The 24,296-nt window shown below is 53.1% G+C and overlaps 9 protein-coding genes across 9 annotated transcripts; 3 read left to right on the forward strand and 6 right to left on the reverse strand.

The window, feature by feature from the left end:
- Positions 1-905: 905 nt before the first annotated feature.
- On the reverse strand, positions 906-3,639 carry CC77DRAFT_1061295 (hypothetical protein; the record flags this gene model as incomplete). The annotated part of the gene is made up of 3 exons (XM_018528416.1): positions 906-1,300; positions 1,358-2,693; positions 2,758-3,639. 3 exons carry the CDS (start codon positions 3,637-3,639, stop codon positions 906-908), a joined length of 2,613 nt encoding a protein of 870 aa, XP_018386142.1.
- Positions 3,640-4,426: 787 nt separating this feature from the next.
- CC77DRAFT_1020383 (kinase-like protein) lies at positions 4,427-7,788 on the forward strand. Its single transcript, XM_018525033.1, has 3 exons — positions 4,427-6,440; positions 6,486-6,907; positions 6,957-7,788. The coding sequence occupies exons 1-3, from the start codon at positions 4,646-4,648 to the stop codon at positions 7,299-7,301; spliced, it is 2,562 nt and encodes an 853-aa protein (XP_018386143.1). The 5' UTR covers positions 4,427-4,645; the 3' UTR covers positions 7,302-7,788.
- Positions 7,789-8,179: 391 nt separating this feature from the next.
- Positions 8,180-10,310, reverse strand: CC77DRAFT_1020384 (hypothetical protein). Its single transcript, XM_018525034.1, has one exon. It carries the CDS (start codon positions 9,845-9,847, stop codon positions 8,444-8,446), a length of 1,404 nt encoding a protein of 467 aa, XP_018386144.1. The 5' UTR covers positions 9,848-10,310; the 3' UTR covers positions 8,180-8,443.
- A 301-nt stretch (positions 10,311-10,611) lies between these two features.
- On the reverse strand, positions 10,612-13,382 carry CC77DRAFT_1020386 (TFP11-domain-containing protein). Its single transcript, XM_018525035.1, has 2 exons — positions 11,006-13,382; positions 10,612-10,928 (listed from the first exon to the last, which is right to left on the reverse strand). Exon 1 carries the CDS (start codon positions 13,169-13,171, stop codon positions 11,069-11,071), a length of 2,103 nt encoding a protein of 700 aa, XP_018386145.1. The 5' UTR covers positions 13,172-13,382; the 3' UTR covers positions 10,612-10,928; positions 11,006-11,068.
- Positions 13,383-13,407: 25 nt separating this feature from the next.
- CC77DRAFT_78832 (hypothetical protein) lies at positions 13,408-16,890 on the forward strand. Its single transcript, XM_018533182.1, has one exon. It carries the CDS (start codon positions 13,643-13,645, stop codon positions 16,709-16,711), a length of 3,069 nt encoding a protein of 1,022 aa, XP_018386146.1. The 5' UTR covers positions 13,408-13,642; the 3' UTR covers positions 16,712-16,890.
- On the reverse strand, positions 16,890-19,086 carry CC77DRAFT_78739 (Adenylosuccinate lyase). Its single transcript, XM_018533180.1, has 2 exons — positions 18,270-19,086; positions 16,890-18,208 (listed from the first exon to the last, which is right to left on the reverse strand). The coding sequence occupies exons 1-2, from the start codon at positions 18,651-18,653 to the stop codon at positions 17,069-17,071; spliced, it is 1,524 nt and encodes a 507-aa protein (XP_018386147.1). The 5' UTR covers positions 18,654-19,086; the 3' UTR covers positions 16,890-17,068.
- Positions 19,087-19,395: 309 nt separating this feature from the next.
- Positions 19,396-21,008, reverse strand: CC77DRAFT_935390 (aerobactin siderophore biosynthesis protein iucB; the record flags this gene model as incomplete). Its single annotated transcript, XM_018534440.1, has 2 exons — positions 19,396-19,513; positions 19,558-21,008. The coding sequence occupies 2 exons, from the start codon at positions 21,006-21,008 to the stop codon at positions 19,396-19,398; spliced, it is 1,569 nt and encodes a 522-aa protein (XP_018386148.1).
- Positions 21,009-21,113: 105 nt separating this feature from the next.
- CC77DRAFT_1050117 (manganese and iron superoxide dismutase) lies at positions 21,114-22,445 on the forward strand. The gene is made up of 3 exons (XM_018527611.1): positions 21,114-21,693; positions 21,743-22,217; positions 22,271-22,445. Exons 1-3 carry the CDS (start codon positions 21,564-21,566, stop codon positions 22,356-22,358), a joined length of 693 nt encoding a protein of 230 aa, XP_018386149.1. The 5' UTR covers positions 21,114-21,563; the 3' UTR covers positions 22,359-22,445.
- Positions 22,446-22,822: 377 nt separating this feature from the next.
- CC77DRAFT_1061303 (hypothetical protein) lies at positions 22,823-23,819 on the reverse strand (the record flags this gene model as incomplete). The annotated part of the gene is made up of 2 exons (XM_018528417.1): positions 22,823-23,604; positions 23,654-23,819. The coding sequence occupies 2 exons, from the start codon at positions 23,817-23,819 to the stop codon at positions 22,823-22,825; spliced, it is 948 nt and encodes a 315-aa protein (XP_018386150.1).
- Between the last annotated feature and the right edge of the window lie 477 nt (positions 23,820-24,296).

Here is a 24,296-nt window from a genome sequence, read left to right on the forward strand (position 1 = left end):
TGTTGACCATCGCGCGTATTTTAGATATGTAGTAGATTCTTTTGAACGAGAAGCAACATTGGTTCGTTCGTTCTGATTTTGGAGAGAGAGTTGCCAGACCATGGCACGAAGCCCACGCGCTTTAGAGAAACGGCCTGGTTTGAGGATGCTGAAGAAGGAGGGGCGAGCCAGGGTATATATATGTAATAGCCACTGGCGTCTCGACAACATAGGTAACATATGGTTGATCTTTGAGTACATTTCGAGAAGAAGATATCAGAAGATGCCGTCCATAATGAGGATGCACTGTCTTTTCAGAAACGCCAAACACATATAAGGGCGAGCTCGCACTTTTTGGAAGCAGGACAAAATTCATATGAACCCTGTCCTAATATTTTGGAGAATAGGTTTTGAATGTGGGTCGAGGAGACAGGAAGACGAAGACTCTGCGAGGGCTTATATAGTCTCCAAGCGCAGTGTAGGTTCGGATCAAAAAAGTTTCGCCAATCCATACATACTGCAACACAAGGTTTTTCGAGTGCGCGAAGACAGGGATCTCAACATGTATGATGTTTATGGACTTTCTGAGATAGCGGCAGGAGAAAAAGAGAACATCTCTGTAGTGTTGAAGTATTTTGGTGACTCGCATATGGGAATATGTGTTGAGCTTTTGGAGGAGAAGAGAAGCGCCATGATTTTAGGTTTCTCGGTTTTTGTTTTGGAAAAATAGAAGATAGAACGTTGAGCAATGGGAGTAAGCATCAGTCGAAACAGAAGACCGCTTTTATACCTCCCAACTGCACGTGCACATCCAAAACACGTGAATCGTCGTTTGCAGTTCTGTTCGCATAAACCATCTAAAACAATACTCTAAACTAACCAAAGTCCGTATCCCGTCCAATGACTCGAAACTTTACCATCGTCAATCAAACATCTCTAACTCCATCCTCCCTATGTCTATCACCCTCCCTCATTCTCCTCTCCACCCTCCCAATCCTAGGCGGCGTCTCATCCATCCTCGATCTTCCCCCTTCCTCATTCCCATATCTACTATTGATACCCTCCCTCTCCCTTTCCATTGCCTCTCTGTCCCCGTCATTCTCCTGATCGCGCTGTTCAGGTGGAACGCGGCGATGCGTACGTGCCATCGTCGTAGCCCGAACCAGCGGGTCATGCGAACGTCGACTTGTCGTACCACTGCCTTGGTCTAGAGCGAGAGCCGTCAAGGGACTGTCGCGAGTGAGTGGAGGGTTGAGGTAGCGGGCGCCAGGTATGGGGCGGTAGGCGCGCTGGGGGACGGAGCTGGTGGTTTGGGGGTAAGCTGATGGGTGGGGAGGTCAGTATACGTTTTATATGCAGTTCATACTAGGAGGCTTACAGGCTTGAAAAATGTCGCCGGGCTCGCCACCACGAGGTCCTCCCAATGGGTGCGCCGTTTGACTCTGCGATGGGCGTCGATGCGTGTTGAACGGGGTGTTCCCGTGTACTTCGTTGCGGAAGCCGGTAAAGTGGTGTCGCCGGCTGGGTGCATCATGCGTGATGGTTGGTTGTGGCATACTATGACGGAGGGCGTTCATGTTGGTCTCGACTTGCATTGCCATTCTAGGGTTGTGCAAGCGTTCGTAAGCAGCCCGTTGTGCCTGAACTCTACCAGCACGTATAGCAGCGTCAGAGCTAGATGCCGGCACACTGGAAGGGTTCTCGCGGGAGTGCCGACCGCCTCGTCCACCTCTGCCATGAAAATTAGAGCCCCATTCATGATTCTTTGACTCATCTATCGCCAAATTTTCGAATGATTGTTGGGATTCCTGTGCTCTATAGTAATCTTGCTGAGAAGACCTCGTGCTTTGACCAAGAAGAGGTGGGGGATGGCGTGAATGATTTGGCCGGCTACCGTGACCTTGGCTTGACCTACGCGCTTGTGCCCCTTCCGCGCGAGATTGGTGAGTATAAGGATTCATTCGAGCCTGGGCAGCTTGCAGCTGACGCTGATAGTGCTCAGAAAAAGGATTAAGGGGCGATTCGAGACCCTCCATTGCCGCTGTAGTTGCGTCAACGATGTAGCCTAACCTTTGGGTTGTGTAATCAGACGATGCTGAGTCGCCTTGATTGCGAGTGTATGGCATCGAAGGTAGTGGCGAAACCCCATGTGGACCAGAGCCAACGTTATCGGAAAAAGAGAGAATTGAGCTTCCTGAAGAATTCGGACGATTTGTGCTGTGTCTGGAGACTGAGGAAGGAACTGCAGGTGCTAAGGGACGATGGTCTTCGTTTGAAGCCACCGCTCCGTCCATCTGAAATCGAGAAAGGTCGTTTTCGATCGATGGACCACCGCTGGAAGCTCCCCTGCTAGGAGGAAGCGAGCCGTAGTAAGAGAATTGTCCACTGGCGCCTGAAGCATCGCTACTAAAATGTCGTGGCCTTGAGTTTGTCTGCTCCGGCTGAAGCGAGCCACCAGGAGTACGAAAGATGTCTGATGAAGTAGAATAATAGTCGTTGCGAGAAGCAGTAGAATCTGAGGCGTTCCGTCTGGACCGGGGTTCAACCGTTGGTAAAGTGCTGAATACGTCGTCGAACGGAAGACCAGAAGGGGGACGGCTTCGATTCGTGAGAAGAGACGGGGCGGATCCTAAAGACAAACTTCGCATAATAGAATCTTGACGACCACTGACCCGCCGCGGCTCACTGTGTGGTGTTCGTCTCCAGAAACGGTCCTGTCAAGGTGAAGTCACGAAATTAGTGTATGTCTCACAAGCATGTCGCACAATCACAACTTACCTCAGTGCTCTTACGCATGCGATACTCATCCCCCCGGGGAGTGTGATGCCAATAACCTTCCAAGTAGAGTGTAGGCTGGTCTTCGTGGGGAGTAGTTGGTGACTTGGTGGGATCGCCAGAGGGCTCTTCATGTTCCGGCGAACTTAGTCTCTGCATGTGATGCAGCGGAGACGGAGCATGAGGCGGTTCACCGACATCACGCGCTCGACCTCCTCCGCGTAGTCCGGTAGAACTTTCAGTAGAGTCGCCAGAGGGAGATATTGTGGAGCTATTACTGGTGTCACCGATGCTGCTGGCTCTCGTTGAGTCCAGCCTGGCATAGCCGAGTGGCGATCTTGTTGGCGTACGAGCGACCGACACAACTGTATCCGGCTGGGACTGCGTAGTAGATGGTCGGCGGTTTCTACCAAAGCGAAAGGGGAGTACACCATGTAGTGAACGTCGTGGTGGGGATTCCGGCGAAGGTAATGACAGTGCTGGCGAGGGAAGTGACCGTACCGGAGATGCTGGTGACACTGGTGGCTGCATTGAATTGATCCGCAAAGGGGTCTCTCTCTGCGATGTAGGAGAAGCGGGCCGTTCGCCGACGGAATGCTCTGTCGATGGTGTCACTTCCTGGTAAGCATCCTCTAGGAACTCCTCTTCTGCGGAGGTAATTGCTGCCGCGTGTGGCTGCAGTACGGGAATAGACCCAAGAGCAGTAACAGAATCTCGAGTCAATCTCTGGGGGCCAGGTCTGAGGATGGGTCGTCCTGGTTGTGCTGGACGGCCAGGAGGCGGATTTGTTCTCAGTCTTGTTCTCTGCCTGAGGGCCATGCGACGGAAGGTCTCGTCGGTGTCATCGGGTATCAAGGTAAGTTCTGATGTTCTGAGACGTAACATTCTGTCCAAATGTCTGAGCGATTGAAGGCTGAAGGGATATTAGGGCCAAAACGGGTGAGTAGACGGGGACATTAATGTAGAGTAGCAGGAGTTGAGCCTACCGTCTATCATTGTAGCTTTCAACTCTATTTCCAGAAGGGACAGAACTAGGAGCAGTCGATCTAGAAGGAACAGATCCAGAGGGGGTGGATCTGGAAGGAGGATATCTACCAGCAGCGTGTACAGGATAGAAATCTCCAGAAAGAGTAGATCTAGATGGACTTGTTCTAGAAGGAACAGAGTCTGGAGGAGCAGATTCAGAAGGGATTGATCCAAAAGGATACCTGTCTCGAGAAGGAAGACTCATTGCGCGTTGATGGTAGCGACGATAGCGAGTTGATGGTGGTGAAGGATGGAAGGAGTGGACGAGGGCACCTTCCAGGTCCAGAGACATATTCAAAAATTACCCGTACTGTGTGCCCATGACTGTTCATTACGAGCGTGCGAGCGTACGACTTGCTGCCACGTGAAGGCACCGCTACCATGATTGAAGCTGGTGATGTAAGAAAGCGAGGTGGTAGCGAATCAGACGAGGAATCATTGTCAATATCATTGTTGTTACTGCTGCATCCATCGTTTCTGGAATGGACGCGCTTTTTGTCTAGTGCGCGTGATTGATATCGCGACATGTTGGTTGTGGTTGTGGTTGTGGTTGTAGTTGTGATCGTGGTCGTGGTCGGGTCGTGGTGTTGTTGAGCTGTCGGCAAGAATGCTGACAACGCCGAGCCTATGGCATCACCACCAACAGGCTGGAGCATACGGGCACATCATATCCACATCCGCGAATAGTTCTTTTCCCGCCCACAACCTGGCCTCTGGGCCCCTGCCATGCCTTCGTTCCACGCTCGTATTCCGCACGCTAGAAGAGGCTACTTTGACGCGCTGCGGCCGGTGCCTTAGCTTCAGACATCGACTATCTCTCACCCGTTACCGCCAGTGCTGCTGCCCAGTCCCAGTGGCCGCCACGATGAATGGCGACCTGAGTCTGTCGCAGACGCTCGGCGGACTGCGCATCGCCAACCCAGACGAGGACGACTCGCCGCCGCCCACCCAGCACAGCAACCACGATGACACGACGTCACCCCCATCACCGCCCTCGCCGACGCGCGCCTCGTCGTCGAATACCGTGACCCAGGACCGCCCCGATCTCCACCCCACGTATTCCAACTCGCACTATTCCTACACAGAAGACAACGCCTCGCTACACCCCAGAGACAATGTCTACCAGAGCTCCCCCTCTGGCTCCCCGGCCGCCTTCCCCTCCCCCCTGGCTGAGACTTCGTCGATATCATCTCACTCGCCGCGCCTCTCCCACCGCCAGTCCATGCCCCTTCAACACCAGGCCCAGCACCAGCAGCCCTCGTATCCCCCGTATGCTGCTGCCCCATTGCTCCAGCAGCAGCGCAGCCAGGCCCCGACGTCGCAGCCCGCAGGCATGCGAGAGCGCCCAATCTCTACGAGCATGTACCAGCACCCCAACCTCTCGACCTCTTCCACCGCTGCCCCTGGCACCTACAGATACAACGACGATGCAATTCAAGGAGACATGCGCCGGACCGCCAGTTCGCGTGTCGCGCCCGGAGCCATGCCAGTGAGGGAGGCTAGCAGACGCGACCCATACCGCCAGTCTGCCCAGATGGCCGCCATGAACGGCCCCCTTCCGCCCCGGAGGAGCTCACGGCGGATACCCATGGATGCCGGAGTAGCCAATCTATCAAGCTCACCATACAGCATTGAAGGCGGCCCGCTATCGAGCAGCGAGGAGTGGAAGGAAAAGGGCGCGGCTGTAAGCACCCGCCAGGATCTGGATCAGAACGGACGGCCCATAACGCGCGTGGTGAAGAAAGGCGTCAAGGACTTCAACTTTGGCAGAACACTGGGCGAGGGCTCCTATAGTACAGTACTGGCCGCTACCGACCGCCAGACACTGCGCGAGTACGCGATCAAGGTGCTCGACAAGCGCCACATCATCAAGGAGAAGAAGGTCAAATACGTCAACATCGAAAAAGACACTCTCAACCGACTGACGGAACATCCCGGCATTGTCCGACTCTACTACACCTTCCAAGACGAGCGCTCGCTATACTTTGTCCTGGATCTGGCGGCGGGCGGAGAACTCCTAGGCTTCCTCAAGAAGATGGGCACCTTCGACGTTGAGTGCACACGCTTCTACGGCGCGCAAATACTCGACGCCATCGACTACATGCACAACAAGGGTGTCATACATCGAGATTTGAAACCAGAGAACGTCCTGCTCGACGATGCCATGCACGTCAAAATTACTGATTTTGGAACAGCAAAGATACTCGAGCAAAAGTCAAATGGCGTTGGATCGACATCGGGCGATCCATTGGAAGGGGCACAGTCGGATCGCGCGCAATCCTTCGTCGGAACAGCCGAGTACGTCTCGCCAGAACTACTCACAGACAAGAACGCCTGCAAAGCCAGCGACCTGTGGGCATTCGGATGCATCATCTACCAGCTGCTCGCAGGACGGCCACCGTTCAAGGCTGCGAACGAGTACATGACATTCCAGAAGATTGTGGGTTTGGAGTACACATTTCCAGATGGCTTCCCTCCACTTGCAAAGGACCTGGTTGAGCGACTCTTGGTCCTAGACCCATTAACACGACTGCCCATGGAGCACATCAAGAACCACCCCTTCTTTGAAGGGATGCAATGGGGCAAGGGCCTGTGGAAACAAAAGGCCCCACGGTTGAAAGCCTACAGCCCGCCCGCGCAGGAGCCCATCAAGCTGAATGGTAGGAATCCTGGCACTGTTATGGAAACTTCAATAACACAGCCAGGTCCCTCGACACCCGCAGCAGCAGCACCCAACCAACCCCAAGCACGACCGAAGCCGCGCCTTATCACCGAACTGCCCCCTCCCTCCCAGCTCGACATTGATTGGTCGCCGGTGCTCACAAAACGCGACGAGCGGATATTGAAGCTTGGAAACATGTTTGTCACACAACACGCCCCTGGACACCCTGTTGGTGGAAAGGAAGAGCCGGTGGAGCAACCTAAGAAGTTCTCGCGCTTCTTCGGTGGCAACACGGTCAAGAAGCGACAACGACTTGTAATGATAACGTCCAATGCACGCGTACTGATGTGCGCAGCAGGCACGAATGACAAGAAGTTGAAGGAAGAGATATCACTGCTCTCAGCGGGTTGCGCGTGGAGGTCATTCCAGGATTCCAAGGGCCTAACGTTCTGGCTCGTTGAGACGGTACGTTGAAATTATCCGTTCTTGAATGAATGATACTAATATCCTCCAGAAAGAGAAGCAGTACGTCTTCGAAGACCCCAAAAGTACTACGAGCGACCCCGATGGCAGCAAGTACTCCAGCCAAGAATGGCTCGACAGCATCGAACAAGCACGAGACTACGCCTTTGCGCAAACCATGACCAACTCGTACTCTGCCGACGTAGGTTTGAACGAGCTCGTTTCAAATCACACTACCCCGACCAGTACGTTGGGAGGAGACTCCGCCCTCGAGGGCGTCAACATCCCCGCCTCGCGGCATGGCCACCTCCGCAAAGATCAAGGCGATACTGACTCGATCAAGGGTAGGAAGCGCTTTAGCAAACGTCATTCGAAGAACGGATTGGCCAACTTTTGAAAATCGTCTTGAAAGGAAGGTCATGATTGGGTACAGATAGCGCGCCTCCGTGTGCTATCTCAATACCAACCGACGATACGTCCATGTACATGCGACTTTATACTCGACCAAGTGCTGCTCATACATCCAGCCTCATCATCCAGCGTACGGCGTTCTGGCGTCTCCTTTCCTTGTGTCACCATCATCCGATCCAGATTCAAATCCAGATTCAAATCACCAGCTCCAAATTTTTCCTTTGTTTTCTCCTCCAAAGTACGGATTTCCTCTACAAGTACGGATTTCACTCTACAAGGTACGGCATTACAAAGATCTATCACAAGCGATATTGTTGGCTCAAACTATTGGCATTTAGCGACTTTGGTAGCAAACTTCTTTCATTTCGATACATTTCGCCGGTATACTCCGGACAAAGGGTGGTTACTGCTTTCACTACTACCCTTCTTCTTTCTGTGTAGGTTTGTGTTTGGAAGGCGCGTTAGATTGGGCATAGTATTGCCGGCGTCGCACGTTCATGTGTGTATTTGTCTATCCATGTTTGTTTTTATTCTTGAGAGGGATTGAAGTATGTGGGTTGGAAGAGTAGGAAGGGAAATTAGGGGAACGTTGGGGGGGCGCTGAGGGGAGAGAAGGGAAAATTAGATTGGCCATGCATTCTGGCGCAGAAGAAAAATATAACTTCTTTAATGTGAGAGTTGCTGGTGATGACCAGTTTTCTTCGCATGCCTGTATTCTCAATGTCGTTTTATGCGTGTCCTATGTGTACGGGCACCGTACGTTAAGTTTATTACTGTCAAGTTCCGATCTCGATGACTGGGTAATAGTATCGACTCTATTTTAGGAGTACTAGGACGCGCGTTCAACGACGTACTCCTGTCTAAACGGAAGTTGGAATGTAATGACGTGTAACTTGTAACGTCTCAGTTGTTCGATTTCTATCCAGATAAAGATACATAACCATAATATAAACGTAGAATGCGAACCACACATGCAACCCCCAATCCTCATAAGCCTAGGGAAAGGTCATCAACCAGCCTACCGGCGGCGTTTAAACAAAGAAAAAAAAAGGTTAAATCGCTAATTCAAATGCAAAATGTAATGCCTATCCCCATCCATTCATCATATACACATCCTCCCAGCATCTTCTAATAAGCATCCCCGAAAATCTCCTTTGGACTCTGCACAAGCACATCTCCCGCCTTCCTCCCTTTCCTCTCCATCTTCTTCTCCATCTTGCGATCCTTCCTCGTCGTCAAATGCGGCGTCACAGGCGTGATAGGCGTAAAAGGCATATACGGACTATACGGCGTGAAGGGCACTCCTGTTTTAGGAGTACCTAGTGCGAGTTTCTCGACACGTCGGTCGAGGACGGTAGTTTGGATACCAGGGGAAGCGAGTGGGGAGGCAAAAGAGCGGAGGGGGAGACTGGCGTTTGCATTTTGGGCGCGAAGTTGCGAGGTGGGGGGTTGGGCGAGAGGTAGGTCTTTGGAACCTAGTCGTTGCGGTGCTGGGCGGGGGAGGGGCTGGACGCGGTCGAGGGATTCGTCGTTGTAGTTCAATGGCGAGCTTGGAGAGTTCGTTTGAGTAGGAGGTGAAGGGGGTGCGCCGGGGTTGGCGTAGAAGCGTGGGGAGAGTGGTGTGCGTGCTTCGTCGTCGGAATCTGCACCGGGGTATTTTGTTATTGGGCCTGAGATGCGTAGGTTCTTTAGGTTGAAACGCGCGTTCTTGCCTCCCGTTGTGCTGTTGGTGGAGTTTTGAGAGCGTTTGGATAAGATGCTGCGTGGGCTTGGGGGTGCGTGGGGTTCTGCGCGGAGGTGCTCCCGGTTGTTCGAACGGGGGCGGTCTGTGTAGGGTGCTGTTGGGGGTCTGTCTGAGTAGCCAGGTGGGTAGATGGCTTTCACAGGTGAGATAGGGGAGTCGGCGGTGTCTTGGGGTCGTCCGATGGAGAGCGCTGATGGTCTTCTTCGCTCCGTGGGTCGGGGAACTGGCTCCTCTTCATCTACACTGATCTTAGAAGCGTGCTTCTGCGCGTCAAAGTCCATGACGGCGGCGTAGAGACGCTCCATATCAGCTTGGGCTTGATCCCTATGGGCATCAAGCACCTTTTGGTCAAAAGAACTCGGCGATTGAACCACAGGACTCTGAACAGCCGAGTCGGTCTTCTTGAACTTCCTCCACAATCGTGCAGATAGTGGCGGCGATGCTAGACCACCGGTGTTGATAGTCGGTCTTGTTGGTTTGTAGCCGTCCTGGAGCTCCAGCTCCAACTGCATAGGCGGATCCAGTGCTTTTCGTCTCATCTTTCTACCAACAGTGAGGAGAAGTACTCCCCAAATAAGTACTGTAAAGACGTAACCGCCAACGACACCACAAATCTCGTAGGGTAAAACGTTCTTGTCTCGGACAGCGTGATATGAGGCAGGAGGCCCCTCGTCAGGCGCTGGTGTGGGGTCGCGATAGTTGTCGAGGAAGTTGTAGGGTGTAGCAGAAACACCAGATGCAACAAGAAGCAGAGATATGAGTGCTGGAGGAAGCGCTCTCTCCAGCATCGTTTCCTGGGCTTGACACTCAAGGAAATATAAGTAAGAAATAGGAAATGGGAGGGGCGGTCTATCTTTCCTCGCACTCGTCCAGGGTACAGCGTCGATCTAGGGCCGCAAATGCATTCGCTTCCCGACTGAGAGGAACCGGGTGAAGTGCAGAGTGTAACAGAGGCGACATGGTGATTTGAAGAGGGATGGGAAGCGGGTAAGTACTTTGATCGGCGGTCTGCAAGTGGTCGGATGCAAGGAAAGGACGACTGGGTGTGATGGCTTGGGATGCTGCATACGCGATCTCATTGGCTGGACTGTTTCTTGAGCTACATTGGGGCGTCCAGTGGGTGAAGTCTCTCAGCCGCTGAGCGGGGTCGCTTTGAGTAGACTAGACCCAGGTGGGACGACGGCAATACCTGGACGTCCAGACATAGTTCGAGGCTATCGCGCTGAACGAATATTCAGGGCTGCCATGTACTGTGTGAAGGCAATTGATGTCGCGATGGGCGTTGCCGCTATGTGGAAACAGTTGGAAACATGTTTGCCGCGCCACTCGACTGCTCCACGACTACCAACTTTCCGGACAGGCACCATCTGCCAACTCGAGGCACAGTCAGCGGGAAGAGACGGTCCGCATGCATAATAGTGCGGCCCCTGCAGCCCAGAAAATGCGCACCCAGTCTCGCATTCCCATTCGTCAGTAAAGTCTATTCTAAGCGCCCGATGATGCGAATCAGCGCACAGTCACCTCATCACACTAGCAATCACGAAGCCACTAAGGGAAGTAGTATATTAGCCACTTCAAGGATTATATGCCGAACAAACTACTTGAAGTAACGAGTCGGATCGCAAATTCTACGCGACAATCGTCGTAATGCAATGGGAATCACAGACTAGGCTTGCAGCAAGGACCGATTATTAGGCCGCATCACCCTCATATCTTGTGACGGCAATTCGCATTGGCCGTTACTTCTCTTACTTCACGATTCATGCATACTTTCGGCATTTTTGGAATGCCTTTCGGTGCGTCAGGAGACGCTGATGGAGAGATAATGTGGCTTCATTATAGCCCTGCGGTCGACATCACTATCACTACCTAAGGATGCATCGTACCGATGCTGGATTAGCGAATGCTAGCAAACATATCTGCTCAAGAGAGGTTGTTGAGCTTACCCTTTCGAAGCGAGACCCGCTTGGTGTGGGATATGCAGACATGCATTCTGGAGTTGATGGCAATCACTTGCCCTCTGCCTTAGCGGTGAGGGCTTCATCCAAACCGGTAGGCTCCCACATGGTCTTATCTTTCTTGTTCTGCACCCACAGAACATCGCCCTTGAGATACGCCACTGCGCCTCCTCGTCCAGTCGCGCTTGCGGTGATGCGGAAAAGGGGCAAACCGGTCTGGTCGTGAGCTTCACGAAGTGGTATCAACAGCAAATTCTCTTCAGCGCAGAATTCCTCTACCATATCCTTGAATGTTGTCTCCTCGACTTGTGGCGCAGGACGAGGTGGTTCCTTATTGACGGACTTGGAGAACTGGGATGGTTCTGGGGAGACTCTCGTACTCTCGACGTGAGGCGCTGGTAGATGTGTCAATCTTGCGTCGCCAAGATCCAGTGCGGTACCGATGAGCGAGTATGCTTCATTCCAGGATGAGGCCACGGAAGGTAAGTTGCTGATTTCGTCCTGCAAGATCTCGTTCCGCCACCACGCAAGCCACGTCTGGACCTCTTCAAAGACAACTTCGGGACTCGTAAGCCATTGGTGGATGATTTCGAGAAACTTGGGGAAGAACTGTGCTTTCAATAGTTCTCCAATGACTTCATTTGATATCAGCCCTTTCCAAGCGAAAACGGCCTCGAGTGGTGCCAGATCTTGTTCAGCGGGGTTGATGTCAAAATTGTCTCGTAGGTAGGTCGCCAAACGCGGTACTAGATGGGAGGTAAGTAGATGGTCAAACTCGCCCTTTCCAAACACTCTCCTCCACTGGTCCATCCCTGGCAACGGGCCTTTGGAGAGGTCGATGGACTGTAGTGCATGTCGGATCTTGCGTTTGATTTCAGCAACTAAACCTGATCCCTTGGGGTCTAGATCAGTCGGCTTGAGGAAAGGCAGCCACTCCACAACCCATGTGTGTGGGCTTCTCTTGAGCTTTCGAGGATTCCACTCCTGGATTGAGGTGGAGAGCTTTTGTGTGATTTGTTCCAGCACCCGCTTAGCAATGAATGGTGGTAAGACTGGCTTCCAGACTTCTACCAAATGCACCATGGGCTGTGGGTTCTTGACATCCCACTGTGTTACAGCGGAGCTCACTGTTGGGAGCCAATATTTGAGCATCATGGACTCATATGACGATGTAGTGCCACGCTTTATCGTGTCCTCTTCGTCGACTGAGTTGCGGCTAACCAGTGCTTCTGAGGGGTGGGTGTAGGCTTGAGAAGCAACTCTCCTACTTCTGGGCTGTATGATATTTGCCATTTCTGAGAAAGCCGCGGCCACGCCCTCCAACGCATCCTCAAGTGGCTCCCAGGACGCGATAGCTTTGGAGAAGTGTGGATGTATAACGGCAATCGATTCGCGGTGTAGCGGCTTCGATGGGTAGGCGGCGCGCAGGCTCTTCAGCCCTTCGCAAACGACGTCAAACGTGCCTGTGCGCAGAGACTCGATGCGTGCTTGTAGATCCTCCAACTCGTCCATCTGCTTTTCGAGCGCTTCCAGCTCCTTCTGAAGCGCATACTCTTGGGGTGGAATGGCCTGCGACTCGACCTGAAGTTGTTCGAATGCTTCGGAAAAACTGTTCAAGTCTCTGCGTACGCGCGCTTGCAGAGAGTTCTCGAATGAGACGATGTCAGGGCCGCGGAGGGACACGCCTGAAGTTGGAGTGGACGTGCCGGTCGTCGCGTCGATAATGGACTGCAGTGCAAGCGGTACATGCATGCCAGCTGCTTCGAGCTCGAAAACAGTCTTCTTCGGTCGAGGAGCTGATGCTCGCGTCTCGCCCCGTGCTTTGGCCTTCTTCTTCTTCCTCTCCTCGCGCTCCTCTTCTGAAGTGTCGACATACTTCTCTCCGTTTGCTTCGGCCTTGCGACGCTCCTCCCGCCGTTGCTGCTCGCTCTTCTCTGCCACTATACCGATACCGCCCTTGGTGCCGCGGTTGACGACCTGGATAGGCTCCGAGATACCGCCTCCCTCTTTTCCTAGACCTCCCTCACCCTTGTAACCCATCTTGGCCAGCATCTTCGCACCAAAGCCTGATTTGAGTGCACTGCCATCCTCGGCCTTGGCCCTTTTGTTCGGCTGCTGCCTGAAGCTGTGTTTTCGCTTGCCTCCTTCGTCCATGACGCCGATAGGGGGGGTTGTGAATACGGGCAAAGATGCGTATACGAGCTATGTGCAGGCAGTAGCTGCAGATTCTGAGTAGCGGTTCGCGGGCGCGCAAGATGTCGCGTCGTAGAATCGGTGTCGCAATCGGTGTCGCAATCAGTGTCGCATGAATTCGAGACAGGAAAGACGTGAATGCGCCTGGTTGTCGTGGAAGGCGGAGTGAATGTCTTGGTGCAGCGGAAACAATGTTCTGGAATTCTGCCTCTGGGCGACTGCGCCAAGAACCGTTAGATCTGGGTCGCTCCTGCCGTACCGTGGTAACGTGCTGCGTGCTATTCTTGGAATGGATCGGGGTCGATCACCCTTCGACCCATGTCCGGTTCGGTGCAACAAACACGCCAAAAGTCTCCTTTACTGTAGTCGTACCGCAGTTGAGTTGACTCTCTCACCTCTGCGGCACACTTCCTGCTGCTTGCTTCGGTAGTAATGACCTCCCCCAAGGCTGACGTCGACCTCCGTCATCCGGTTCCGGATCTCCAGTCGCTACAAGGGGCGTATGTCGGCAACATCAATCGCCTGGAAGAACATGCCGAACGCATGAGCGAGGCCGGCTCAGACCTGCAGGAGGAGATACGAAAGACGTATTCAGAACTAAAGCTGACTGACAGTCGACGCTCGTCATTGCGCGACATACACTCTCCCGACGAGCCCACCCGCCAGGCCAGTACCCGCAGTCGCGGCGTTTCGATCAGCTCGCACGCCAATTCAATTGTAGACCTCAATGGAAATGCACGATGGGGTGGATACTCTCCGGGCGGTTACATAACCTCGCCCGCCGGTTCGCTGCGCTCCGGCACGGGACCCTGGCCGAAACCCTCGAATTCAGTCCAGCGCCAACGCTCGGAATCAAAGGCTTCGCGTCTTGGGCAGATCGTACACCCCGAGGAGGTCGAGGAGGAATCATACCAACACCAAAATGAACAAGGTGACGAAGGCTCCTCTGCTTCTCCCCCACAGCGAAAGGTCTCGTCCTTTACACGCATATTCGATGAGGTTGCGAATGGTTTGCCAGAAGAGCTGCGCAATAGTATCCAGTTGGGGCGACCTGACCCCGACGAGCTCACACACGAGGACACACATTACCAGTATGCAGACCACCGCGATCTCCCAGACCGGCCCCCGACAGCAGCCTCGACCGATACCACACACCAAGCACGTACACTATGGCAGGACTTTGACGGCGTCCACTGTCCAGACACTGTCGAGGAGGAGCCAGAGCCGTCGCATCACAGTCGGCAGAGTAGTTATGCCCACAGCCGGCATTCGTCAAACCCCCAGTCTTTTATGCATAGACAGAACCCGAGCGTTCACTCGATAGGCGCGCCGCCACCAGACGACGGCATGGTTTTCTATCCCGCCCCTGTGCCAAAGATGCTCAACCTGCCAAAGCGTCTATCGCAATTGCCTAACATGAACCAGCAAGCTAAACGCCGGACACAGCTGTTGGAAACAATGCAGACAGAGCATAGAAAGTCAATGCCGCTGCTCGGTGACAATCTCATGGACGCGAAGCCCAACAAGAAGAGTCGACAAAGTCTCATGGCTCTCCCCCCACAATTACGAGCAAGCGCTTACTTTGATAATCGAGCTGCCCCCGCCCAGGAGTTTGCCGTCAAGGGAGAGTCTGCAGAAGACACGCTTGAAAGCATCCTGGATGCTTCTGCTAATGCTCCAGTATCTGCCTTTACCGACCATCCGTTCGCTGGACATGTAGGCAATGAAGTGTACGGGCCAGAGCACAAACGGAAGAGTTCGAAATTACCTGAAGTTCCACCAACACTGCAACAGACGCAAAGACGGAGCTCATTCAATATCCTGGATACTGACCACAATGCAAAAGGCGAACGTCTAAAGAAGCTGAAGAAGCGGAATAGCTCAGCTGATATGAACCTGCTGCTTGTGAAGGCAAGCGAGAGTCGGATGAGCCTCGGCGATCAGTTGGAGGAGCGTGACGAGGATGCACGAGGACCGGCCGGGCATGATCCCGATGCCTCGCGGCCCTCATTCGAGGAAGGACATCCGGAGGACGCCTATGAAGAAGAAGAATCGAGTGAAGAGGAGGGCGAGCCAGAACCGGAGTACGGCGCGCCGACCACGCTCCTCGCTGAGCTCCAGATACGCAAAGCAAAACAACAGACTAGGAAGATGAACTACGTGACATTGATGGAGCAGGGGCTGATTGATGGTCGCCAAACTCTGCTGCAGATGAACGACGTGGCTGAGGCGGAAAAGCAACGGCGAATCCGCAAGAGAGTCAATCTGGCTTGGGAGGCACCCGCGGAGGAGGATTCTGACGATGATGTGCCGCTTGGCGTTCTCTACAAGCAGACTGCGCCTCCACAAATGCGACAAAAGAGCATGGGTCTTATCGAGCAGCGAGAGTTGGAGGATCGCGAGCCCCTTAGCAGTCGCCGTAACAGGTTACTTGGTGCCGACCACAACCAGCGTCGTACTCAATACCTAGGAGCGTCTACCAGCCAGATCAACATCCCCCAAATCACAACCCCCGACCCAGACTCGGATGAGGAGCCGGGCGAGTCCCTGGCTGATCGTATGCGTCGTATCAAGGAAAAGAAAGAACGTGAGACAGCGCTCGGTGACGTGCGTAAGAGCACAGTAAGTGATGACTTTGCCTCTGAGATGATGAGCAAGTTTGGTGCACCAGAGGCCACTGGCCAAGAACAGTCCAAAGATGCACCTGCTGCACCTGTTCCCGCTGAGGAAGAGGAAGAGGAAGAGACACTTGGCCAACGCCGTGCTCGTCTCCAAGCCGAAGCTGCCGCCCGAGGAGAACAGGCCCCGCAACCTGGCGCCCACCGTCCCGGTCTCGCTTCCACCAACAGTCTCGCAGACATCCTCTCCGCCAACCCCATCGACCCTCACAACCAAGCTCGCAAGGTCTCAAATGAGCAGCTCGTCTCTCACCTCCCCCAAGGAAGTCTTTTGCACCAAAATGTCCTCGATCAAGAGCGTAAGAAACAACAACGTCTCACAGCCACCATGCGCGCCAGCAGCTATGGCTCTATGGACCCCCTGCTCAAGGGCGTGGGCAATAACCAAAAGGACGACGATGACATCCCCCTCGGCCAGAAGATTCAAGCCTACAAGAACGCCCAGAACCCCATGATGATGAACGGGCAGCAGAGAATGAGTACCATGCCTCAGCAAGGTATGATGGGTATGCAGATGCCTATGCAGATGAATGGTATGCAACAACCCATGATGGGCCAGATGGGACCGATGGGTATGCAAATGGGCATGCAGCAGCCCGGCATGATGCAACAAAACCCCATGATGGGTATGCCCATGCAAATGAACGGCATGGGCATGCAGATGCCAATGCAGATGAATGGCATGCAAATGGGCGGCATGCAGATGCCCATGGGCATGAATGGCATGAACATGGGTATGATGCAGGGGGGCATGATGGGCCCGCCTATGGATCCCAGACAGCGAGATCAGATTGATCGGTGGATGCAAGGAATTAGACATTAGCGTTGTAGCGTATTCTGTTGGCGTCTGGCATCTCGTTCCGCACGGCATCGTAAAGCGTTCTGTTTCCTTCTTGGAAAGGGGGCATTTTAGCAGTATTTGCGTGGCAAATCAGCGTTTTGGGCATAGAATTAGCATATTTTTAGTAATTTCGAGGGCACATACATATGGGATGATGATGATGATGAATGATACACGACTTTCGTTGCTTTGTCGAAGAATTGAGTAGGACTTTTGACCAGATACTCGTAAGTTGATTACTTTTCTCCTCAACTCCGTTCATCTATCTTGACTCCCAATGAACGCCTAGAGTCTTCCTTTTTCTTCTTCTCTCGGACCCTTTTTTTGATATACAACCCTCTAAACATTCAACTCACTGACCTTGGCACCCTCGATGTAATCCTGGTATTTCTTCAGCTTACCTTCAAGCACACCACCCTTTCCACAGAATTTCTCGACAATCTCCTCACTCCGTCCCGTGTACAACTTGCTGTCAAGCATAGTATCGAGCTCACCCCAGATAGGCTTAAAGAACTCTGTGTTCCTGATGCGATCAACCAAATCGTTTGATTTGCCCTCGTTCTTGACCTGCGCACCAGCCTGGTGGGAGAGAACGCGAATCTGCTCGTGTGCTTCCTGGCGCGATTCGCCCTTGGCAACGAGACGCATGATGATGGACTCTGTGATCATGAAGGGCAATTCCTCTTGCACGCGTGCGTCGACGCGCTTGGGGTAGACGACCAGACCGGATGTTACGTTGTCGAGAGACAGCAAGATGGCGTCGGCAAGGAGGAACATCTCGGGGATGTCCATGCGGCGGATCGCCGAGTCGTCGAGGGAACGCTCCATCCATTGGTCTGAGAGCGTGTTTGCGAACGAGGCTGGCTTGGACATGAGCTCACGGCTGAGCGCGTAAATGCGTTCTGAGCGCATGGGGTTGCGCTTGTACGCCATGGCGGAAGAGCCGATCTGGTCCTTCTCAAACGGCTCTTCGAGTTCCTTCCACGCGGCTAGGTGGCGGATGTCTCCTGTGATCTTTTGTGCCGAGGCACCGAGACCGCAGATGGCGTTTGCGATGATGAGGTCGACCTTGCGGGTGTAGGTCTGTGTGGAAATAGCGTAGCAGGAGGGGAATCCGGCCTTTTTGCAGAGCAGCTCGTTGAGCTGGTCGCACTTCTTGCTGTCGCCGTTGAAAATCTCGAGGAAGGAGGCTTGTGTGCCGGTCGTTCCTTGAGCACCACGGAATTGCAGGGTCTCGCGGACGAGCTCTATGGCCTCAAGATCGAAAAGGAGGTCTTGCGCCCATTGCGCCGCTCGCTTACCTACGGTGATGAGCTGAGCGGGCTGGAGATGGGTGTAAGCAAGAGTAGGCTCGGTTTTCCATTTCAGGGCAAAGGCGGAGAGGTTGGAAATGACTTTGGCGAGCTTGGGGATGAGGAGATCCAGACCATCGCGCATAAGGATGAGTTCGGCATTATCCGTTACATAGCAGCTGGTTGCCTGTGGGAATTAGTACCGTTTCTTGAGTTGAGTTTTTTTACCGCTTCACGTGATGACCTACTCCGTAATGGATGATACCTGCTGCGGCAGGAGCAACTTGTCCAAAGGCGTGTACATGCGCCATAACATCGTGTCTCCTCTTCTTCTCCTCGACCTTGGCAACTCCGAAATCATCATCCGTAACGGTTAGGTGCTCCCTCATCTGGGTGAGCGCCTCATCACTGATGTTTTCGATTCCTAGCTCCTTCTCTGCCTCTGCGAGGAACAGCCACAGCTTGCGCCATATCGAGTGTCGGCTGCGCTGCGAGAACAGTTGCGACATCTCCGCCGAACAGTACCGGCCTGTAAGGGAAGTCTGGTACGCATCGAATATGGTGGCGCCAGATTTGGTCTTCATATCTGATATGCGGGACTGAATGTCCAGGGAGCTATTGTTGGTAGCCATGACTGTGTGGTGTTTTGAGGGGTGATGTGGTGGATGAGTAACCGTCTGGCGGTTCGTTTGTGGGTTAGTCCGATAGTCTTCCGAATCTGGTATCAGAGTAATTTTTCAACTTTGCCGTAACCACAATACGTGTGATATCACGACAAGAACAATTGTATGGAAGGATATTGGGGTATCGTGAAGTCAATTCGTGAGATGATTCACAGCGTTGTGGCGCGCTTTTTCTACCCAAAGACCAATGACGTCCTCACGTGTAGTCAAAAAGTTTTGGAGCTCGCTAAACCCCACATTTAGGTACTATCGCACCTTTGGAAACGCACGTCAATGGTCGATTCCTAGGGTGATGTCGGAGGGGGAGATAGACACCGATCGACGATAAAATAGCGATTTGGGGTAGCAGAAATTTTCCCGCGGCGTTGTTGGGGTTCTGGGCAACCAAATTGTAGGTACTCGTAACGAGGGACTTGCTACGAGGAACCTCCGAATTGCTTCACATTCATACACGCTCCAACGTTCGGTGGGTATTTCTCCGGTCGAAGAGACCGGCGGGATACACTCAGAAGAATGACTACGACCTCCCCCACGTAGGTGGCAGGTTCAACATGAATAGAAGTCTAGACCTTGGTATCTCATGATGCGCTTACTCTGCGCTACTCCACGTAACCATATCCACCAAGAGCCGTAACCCGTTCATGCGGCTCTGCCCAACTGCGACTCCACAATTATTGCCGTCTCCGCGGACTCACAGCGCCGGACCCTTCCACACGTCCCGGTTGATCTTGAACAAGTTACTCTGCTTGTGCGGAAGGCTAATTTCGCGCTCTTTGTAGAACCCAGCTTCTTGAAGGTAGTTTGCAAGTCTGAACTGTTAGCATTATCCGTCAAGTGCTGGTATAAAACCTACTTTTCGTTATCGACCCTCGGCTCCAACATGACCCTCTCTGTCCGGTTATCCGCGAGCCAACAATAGTGCACTAATGCGCTCAGCCAGATCTTAACCCTGTGTGCGCCCCTAAACTCCTGCTCACCCACCAAGCAGTGGAAACCTCGGTCGTAGTCGCTAACAATGGGTAAGTACTTTCCGAGATTGTCTTCCTTGACCCAGTATATCTCAAAGTAGCCAAACGGCTTCCCGTCCCAACATCCCATGACTGGGAACGAGTTCTTTGATCGTAGGCCGTTCTTGAGAAATTCCTCTTGATGGGACTGTGGACCTGCCTCGCCCCAAAAATGCGATACACGGGGATCGTTCATCCATTTGTGTAGATATTCCGAGTCAGACATTCCCGCGTTCATCGAGTTCATGTTGGGAGCGACGGAGTCAGAAGCTGCAATCTGGCTGTTGCGGTTTGGACTGGAGACTGGGCCCTGGTGTCGAAGCGCTTTCGAAGAGATGGAAGCCACCCGGAAAGACAGGTACTGTCCAACGCTGGGTATGTATCTTGTGTACAGTATCTCTCCCTGTCGAGGTGGTTTCGGGCGTATGGGGTGTCGCGTGTTGTTCGTAAAAACATATTGCGCGGGAGGGGGTGGATAGTACGTTGGGAGGTGCGAGCTCGAGTGGAAGGGACCTGGCGCCGTTGGTGACCACAGACCTGGTGATACCTGATCAAGCTGTTGTTCTTTCTTCGCATCAGATCCACCCGCTGGGGACGACGGTCTCGAGGGATACGGTGAGCCTGACGGGAAGGGTGAGTTGGTGTTGGCTAATGGCGATAGAGTGAACAAGTATATTCTCGGGTCAAGCTGCCAGAACGTCCTTCGACTGACGAACATGTATGTCCACCCTTCAGGAGAAGACTCTTCTTGTGCGCATCCGACAGTCGAATCTTCGCTGGCGATGAGACCCATGCGCTCCAGCTTGGGCAGCACGACCTTGCCCTTGAAAACACCCTCCCTGTTGATGTTTATGCGCCATTCGCCCTTGGGCTTGCCAGCATCTGCGGTGTTCTTCGAAAGCGTGTTTGTGACCTGCAATGTCGGTTCGGGCTGGTGAAAGTACCAGTACAGCGTCGCCCACAGCATCATGGCGATCTGGCGTGTTGGCGACGCAGCCGGCTTAAACTCGCTGCTACTGGGATTCGATATGGACGAGATGTAGAGGTGGTCTCCATTCAAGGTGGGTTTCTTGAAGCGATGTATGCGACGTGGTGGGAACAGCTCCTCCTCATCCTGCTGCTGCTGCTCTTGCTCGTCCGTGGCCAATTCATCCTCGGAGTTGAGCACAACTGTCCAGCCAGGCGGAAATGGCGAATGCGTGTGGACATCGCTCGACTTGAAGAAGAGGCCTCCAAAGACAGGCGTGACTGTAAGGTTTTGGCCGTTGGGCAAGTGAACAACATTAACAGGCGCCATGATGACGTTGGCGGGGTAGCTAAAGTAAGTTGTAAGAAGGAAGCCTAGGTGGAGCGCGTTGGTAGAGGCTATGTCCTAAATGCAGGGCAAACCTCAATCACCTCACATGGGGTGAGATGTCTGATACTTGAATCGAGCGCCTCTTTTTTTCGGCACGCGATTATCAAAATTGCACAGCTGCCACCCACGTCTTGAGTAACTAGTTCTTCCTGAAAACGCCGCGCGGGGCTATCGCGGGGAGTTAACATGTCGCGAAAGCCATCTCTTCTCTCTGGACATTCTCACACGAAGATGCGCGTTTGTTCGCGAGACTCCAGCATACATCATGCGAGCGTAACGCGGCATCAGGGCGTTTTCATTGGCCGAGGGGCGCCTTTCCGTGAGGAGTGGAGGTTGTGCTATGTAGAAGCTCTAAGCTCGGCGGTCGGCATGTTGGTATGACGAAATGCGAGACCATAATAAATCCCGAGCTTCCCCAGCCAGAGTTCCACCAGCTTCTAACCACCATAACACACCCAACACTCAATTGAATCCAAAACATCAATTGAAGCCATCATGAACACCACTCTCCTCCGCACATCTGCCCTGCGCTCGGCTGCGAGGGCCGCCGCTCCCGTCACCTCCCGTGCTGGTCTCGCTGGCACCACATTCGTTCGTGGCAAGGCCACCCTGCCCGATCTCCCATGTGCGTCCTATCATCTGAAAAACACGCATCGCATACTAATACAAGACAGACGACTATGGCGCGCTCGAGCCCTCCATCTCCGGCAAGATCATGGAACTGCACCACAAGAACCACCACAACACCTACGTAACCTCGTTCAACAACTTCAGCGAGCAAATCGCCGAGGCCAAGCAAAAGGAAGACATCAAGGCACAGATTGCGCTGCAGCCGTTGATCAACTTCCACGGCGGCGGTCACATCAACCACAGCCTCTTCTGGGAGAACCTCGCGCCTACCAACCAGGGTGGTGGTGAGCCTCCTTCTGGCGCGCTATCTGCTGCCATCAACAACAGCTACGGCAGCCTTGATGCCTTCAAGGAGAAGTTCAACACTGCGCTTGCGGGTATCCAGGGCAGCGGCTGGGCGTGGTTGGTCCAGGACACGCAGACTGGAGCTATCCAGATCAGGACGTATGCCAACCAGGACCCCGTCGTCGGTCAATTCCGTCCTATTCTGGGTGTTGACGCCTGGGAGCACGCCTACTAGTAAGTCAGACGATGTGATTCTGATAAGAGCATGTTTAACTAACTATTTCTAGCCTCGACTACCAGAACCGCAAGGCCGAGTACTTCAAGGCCATCTGGAACGTCATCAACTGGAAGGCCGCTGAGAAGCGCTTCCAGTAGACATGACGTCTCACGGCAGGGCAACGTTCCTAACTCGCCGTTTAGTTGAAGATAGTCTTGATAGTGTGTATAGTGTAGTAATGCAAGCGAATGAACTTATTCAGACCAAATGTCATCTTCATACAGAAGTTTAAGTGCACTCGCATCAATGTCGATTTTGGGGTAGCGTCTTCAAATATATGTGATCCATATCTGCTAAAATAGGATTCGCAAAGGACATGGTGTCCTGCCGCGTATGTGCTAGTCTAAGAATATACCAATAGTGTAATGGGCCTATGCCCTGTACTGTCTCATCGTGTCTGCATATCCCAAGAATCTGGTATCAATCCTATCAACACCGTGCTGTAATACAAACAAGAACAAGTAAAACATCTTCCAAGACCGAGGTCCGGAATGCAAAACAATGATATACCGCCATCAAGTCGATGAACAAAGCAAACGAGAATAAAACAGTAAATGGACGCTCACTTTTCAGCCGTAGGCGCCTCCACCGCCCTAGATGTCCCGTCGACTTCCACGATATCCACTTGATCCCTGCCCCTGCCCATTCTCGATAGATGTTGTTGCCAGGTCTTGCTATCATCGCCATACGGAGTACCCGGTGAAGGCAACCCTGACGACGAAAAGCCTGGAGAGGGGAAACCCATGGGATTATACTCCACCATGGTTTGTTGGCTAGTCCGATGAAAAGCACCAGCAGAGCGCGGATTATTCTTTGCTGCTTCTTTCCTACGGCGCCATGCAAGGAAGACGACGAAAAGGATAAAGGAGACAAAGAGACATGCGCCGATTGTGCCGCCGACGATGGCGCCTAAGCTGGGTTTTGACGAGCTGGACGAGGAAGACGAGGATGAACTGGAGGAAGTCGGCGTGCTGATGGATTCCTTGGTGACGGTCGCGGTAACGGTTTCCCTCGCTGCGGAACTGCTCGGTATGCTCATGCCCAGGCTATGGTACGCGGTACTCGTAAAGGCGCTGGCCGCACAGCCATACTGTGTGAGGACTATCCTATCATAGATGAATTGCCACTGGTAGCAAGCTGGTGCTGAGCTCGCAGTGCACTTTGCTATCGCAGCGTCGGAGGAGCAGGCGTCGTTTGTGCAGGATGCTGACATAGCTGTCGAGGCAATACATGCTGTGGCTATTGTACAGGAAGTACCCAGACTAGACTGACAGCAGCCGTGGATGCCGAAATAGTCGTTTGTTGCGCATACATCTGTGGGATTTGAACATGTTACTGCGCTCACTATTGGACGGTCAGTACAAGTCGAAGACTAGAGTCAAGATAAACCTACCTGAGATGCCAGAAGCAGAGACATATCCACAAGTATTACTCCCTTGTTGACGCCTGGAAAGATCAAGAGGAAGCTGTGGTGCTGCCGTAGGAGCTGGACTCCATCCATCCATGGTAGGTGTATATTGTGTAGGTTCCGGTATCGAGAAAGCAGCCGCGTATGCCATGGCCGGTCCTAACAATGCGAAGGTAAGAAGTGTAAACGCCATCGTCTTTCCATGAGTGCAGCTCCTAATTATGTAAACACACCGTCCTCAACCCAAGTTTTTCGAATACACAAAGATGACGACCGACAGAGTCGTACGCTGGCGTTGTATGAGGTGCAAAAAACGAAGATCGCTACGCAATACAGCAGACTATAAGAAGCTCACAACACCTCTACGCGGCTGAGTGCATGTGGGAGGGGAACCAGCACCCTGGCAACACATGTTGCGGCAGGGTAAGCTCCCATCGCTTCCCTGGCTATGCGATCGGGCCATGTCCCTGGCGATCCAATCGAAAGCGGTCTTTAGCGATGACGATGAGGGAAGGCAGGGTAGCTTCAGGAAAGGCCTCGCATAACATCCTTCATCTTTCTTCCCGCATCAGCCCAATCACACCTAAGATTTTCCGCCCTGGACAAGACGTGTGCGTGACGAGCCACT

The sequence above is a fragment of the Alternaria alternata genome (assembly GCF_001642055.1).
Source record: "Alternaria alternata strain SRC1lrK2f unplaced genomic scaffold CC77scaffold_10, whole genome shotgun sequence".
Lineage (NCBI taxonomy): Eukaryota > Fungi > Ascomycota > Dothideomycetes > Pleosporales > Pleosporaceae > Alternaria > Alternaria alternata.

Excerpts from the sequence above, each read along its gene's own strand:
- CC77DRAFT_1020383 (XM_018525033.1), top strand. The coding sequence starts at position 4,646 with ATGAATGGCGACCTGAGTCTGTCGCAGACGCTCGGCGGACTGCGCATC. Across the intron at positions 6,441-6,485 it reads GGAGCCCATCAAGCTGAATG|GTCCCTCGACACCCGCAGCA; the intron begins GTAGGAATCCTG and ends TAACACAGCCAG. Across the intron at positions 6,908-6,956 it reads CGTTCTGGCTCGTTGAGACG|AAAGAGAAGCAGTACGTCTT; the intron begins GTACGTTGAAAT and ends AATATCCTCCAG.
- CC77DRAFT_1020384 (XM_018525034.1), bottom strand. The coding sequence starts at position 9,847 with ATGCTGGAGAGAGCGCTTCCTCCAGCACTCATATCTCTGCTTCTTGTT.
- CC77DRAFT_1020386 (XM_018525035.1), bottom strand. The coding sequence starts at position 13,171 with ATGGACGAAGGAGGCAAGCGAAAACACAGCTTCAGGCAGCAGCCGAAC.
- CC77DRAFT_78832 (XM_018533182.1), top strand. The coding sequence starts at position 13,643 with ATGACCTCCCCCAAGGCTGACGTCGACCTCCGTCATCCGGTTCCGGAT.
- CC77DRAFT_78739 (XM_018533180.1), bottom strand. The coding sequence starts at position 18,653 with ATGGCTACCAACAATAGCTCCCTGGACATTCAGTCCCGCATATCAGAT. Across the intron at positions 18,209-18,269 it reads CAGGTATCATCCATTACGGA|GCAACCAGCTGCTATGTAAC; the intron begins GTAGGTCATCAC and ends TAATTCCCACAG.
- CC77DRAFT_1050117 (XM_018527611.1), top strand. The coding sequence starts at position 21,564 with ATGAACACCACTCTCCTCCGCACATCTGCCCTGCGCTCGGCTGCGAGG. Across the intron at positions 21,694-21,742 it reads CACCCTGCCCGATCTCCCAT|ACGACTATGGCGCGCTCGAG; the intron begins GTGCGTCCTATC and ends AATACAAGACAG. Across the intron at positions 22,218-22,270 it reads GCCTGGGAGCACGCCTACTA|CCTCGACTACCAGAACCGCA; the intron begins GTAAGTCAGACG and ends AACTATTTCTAG.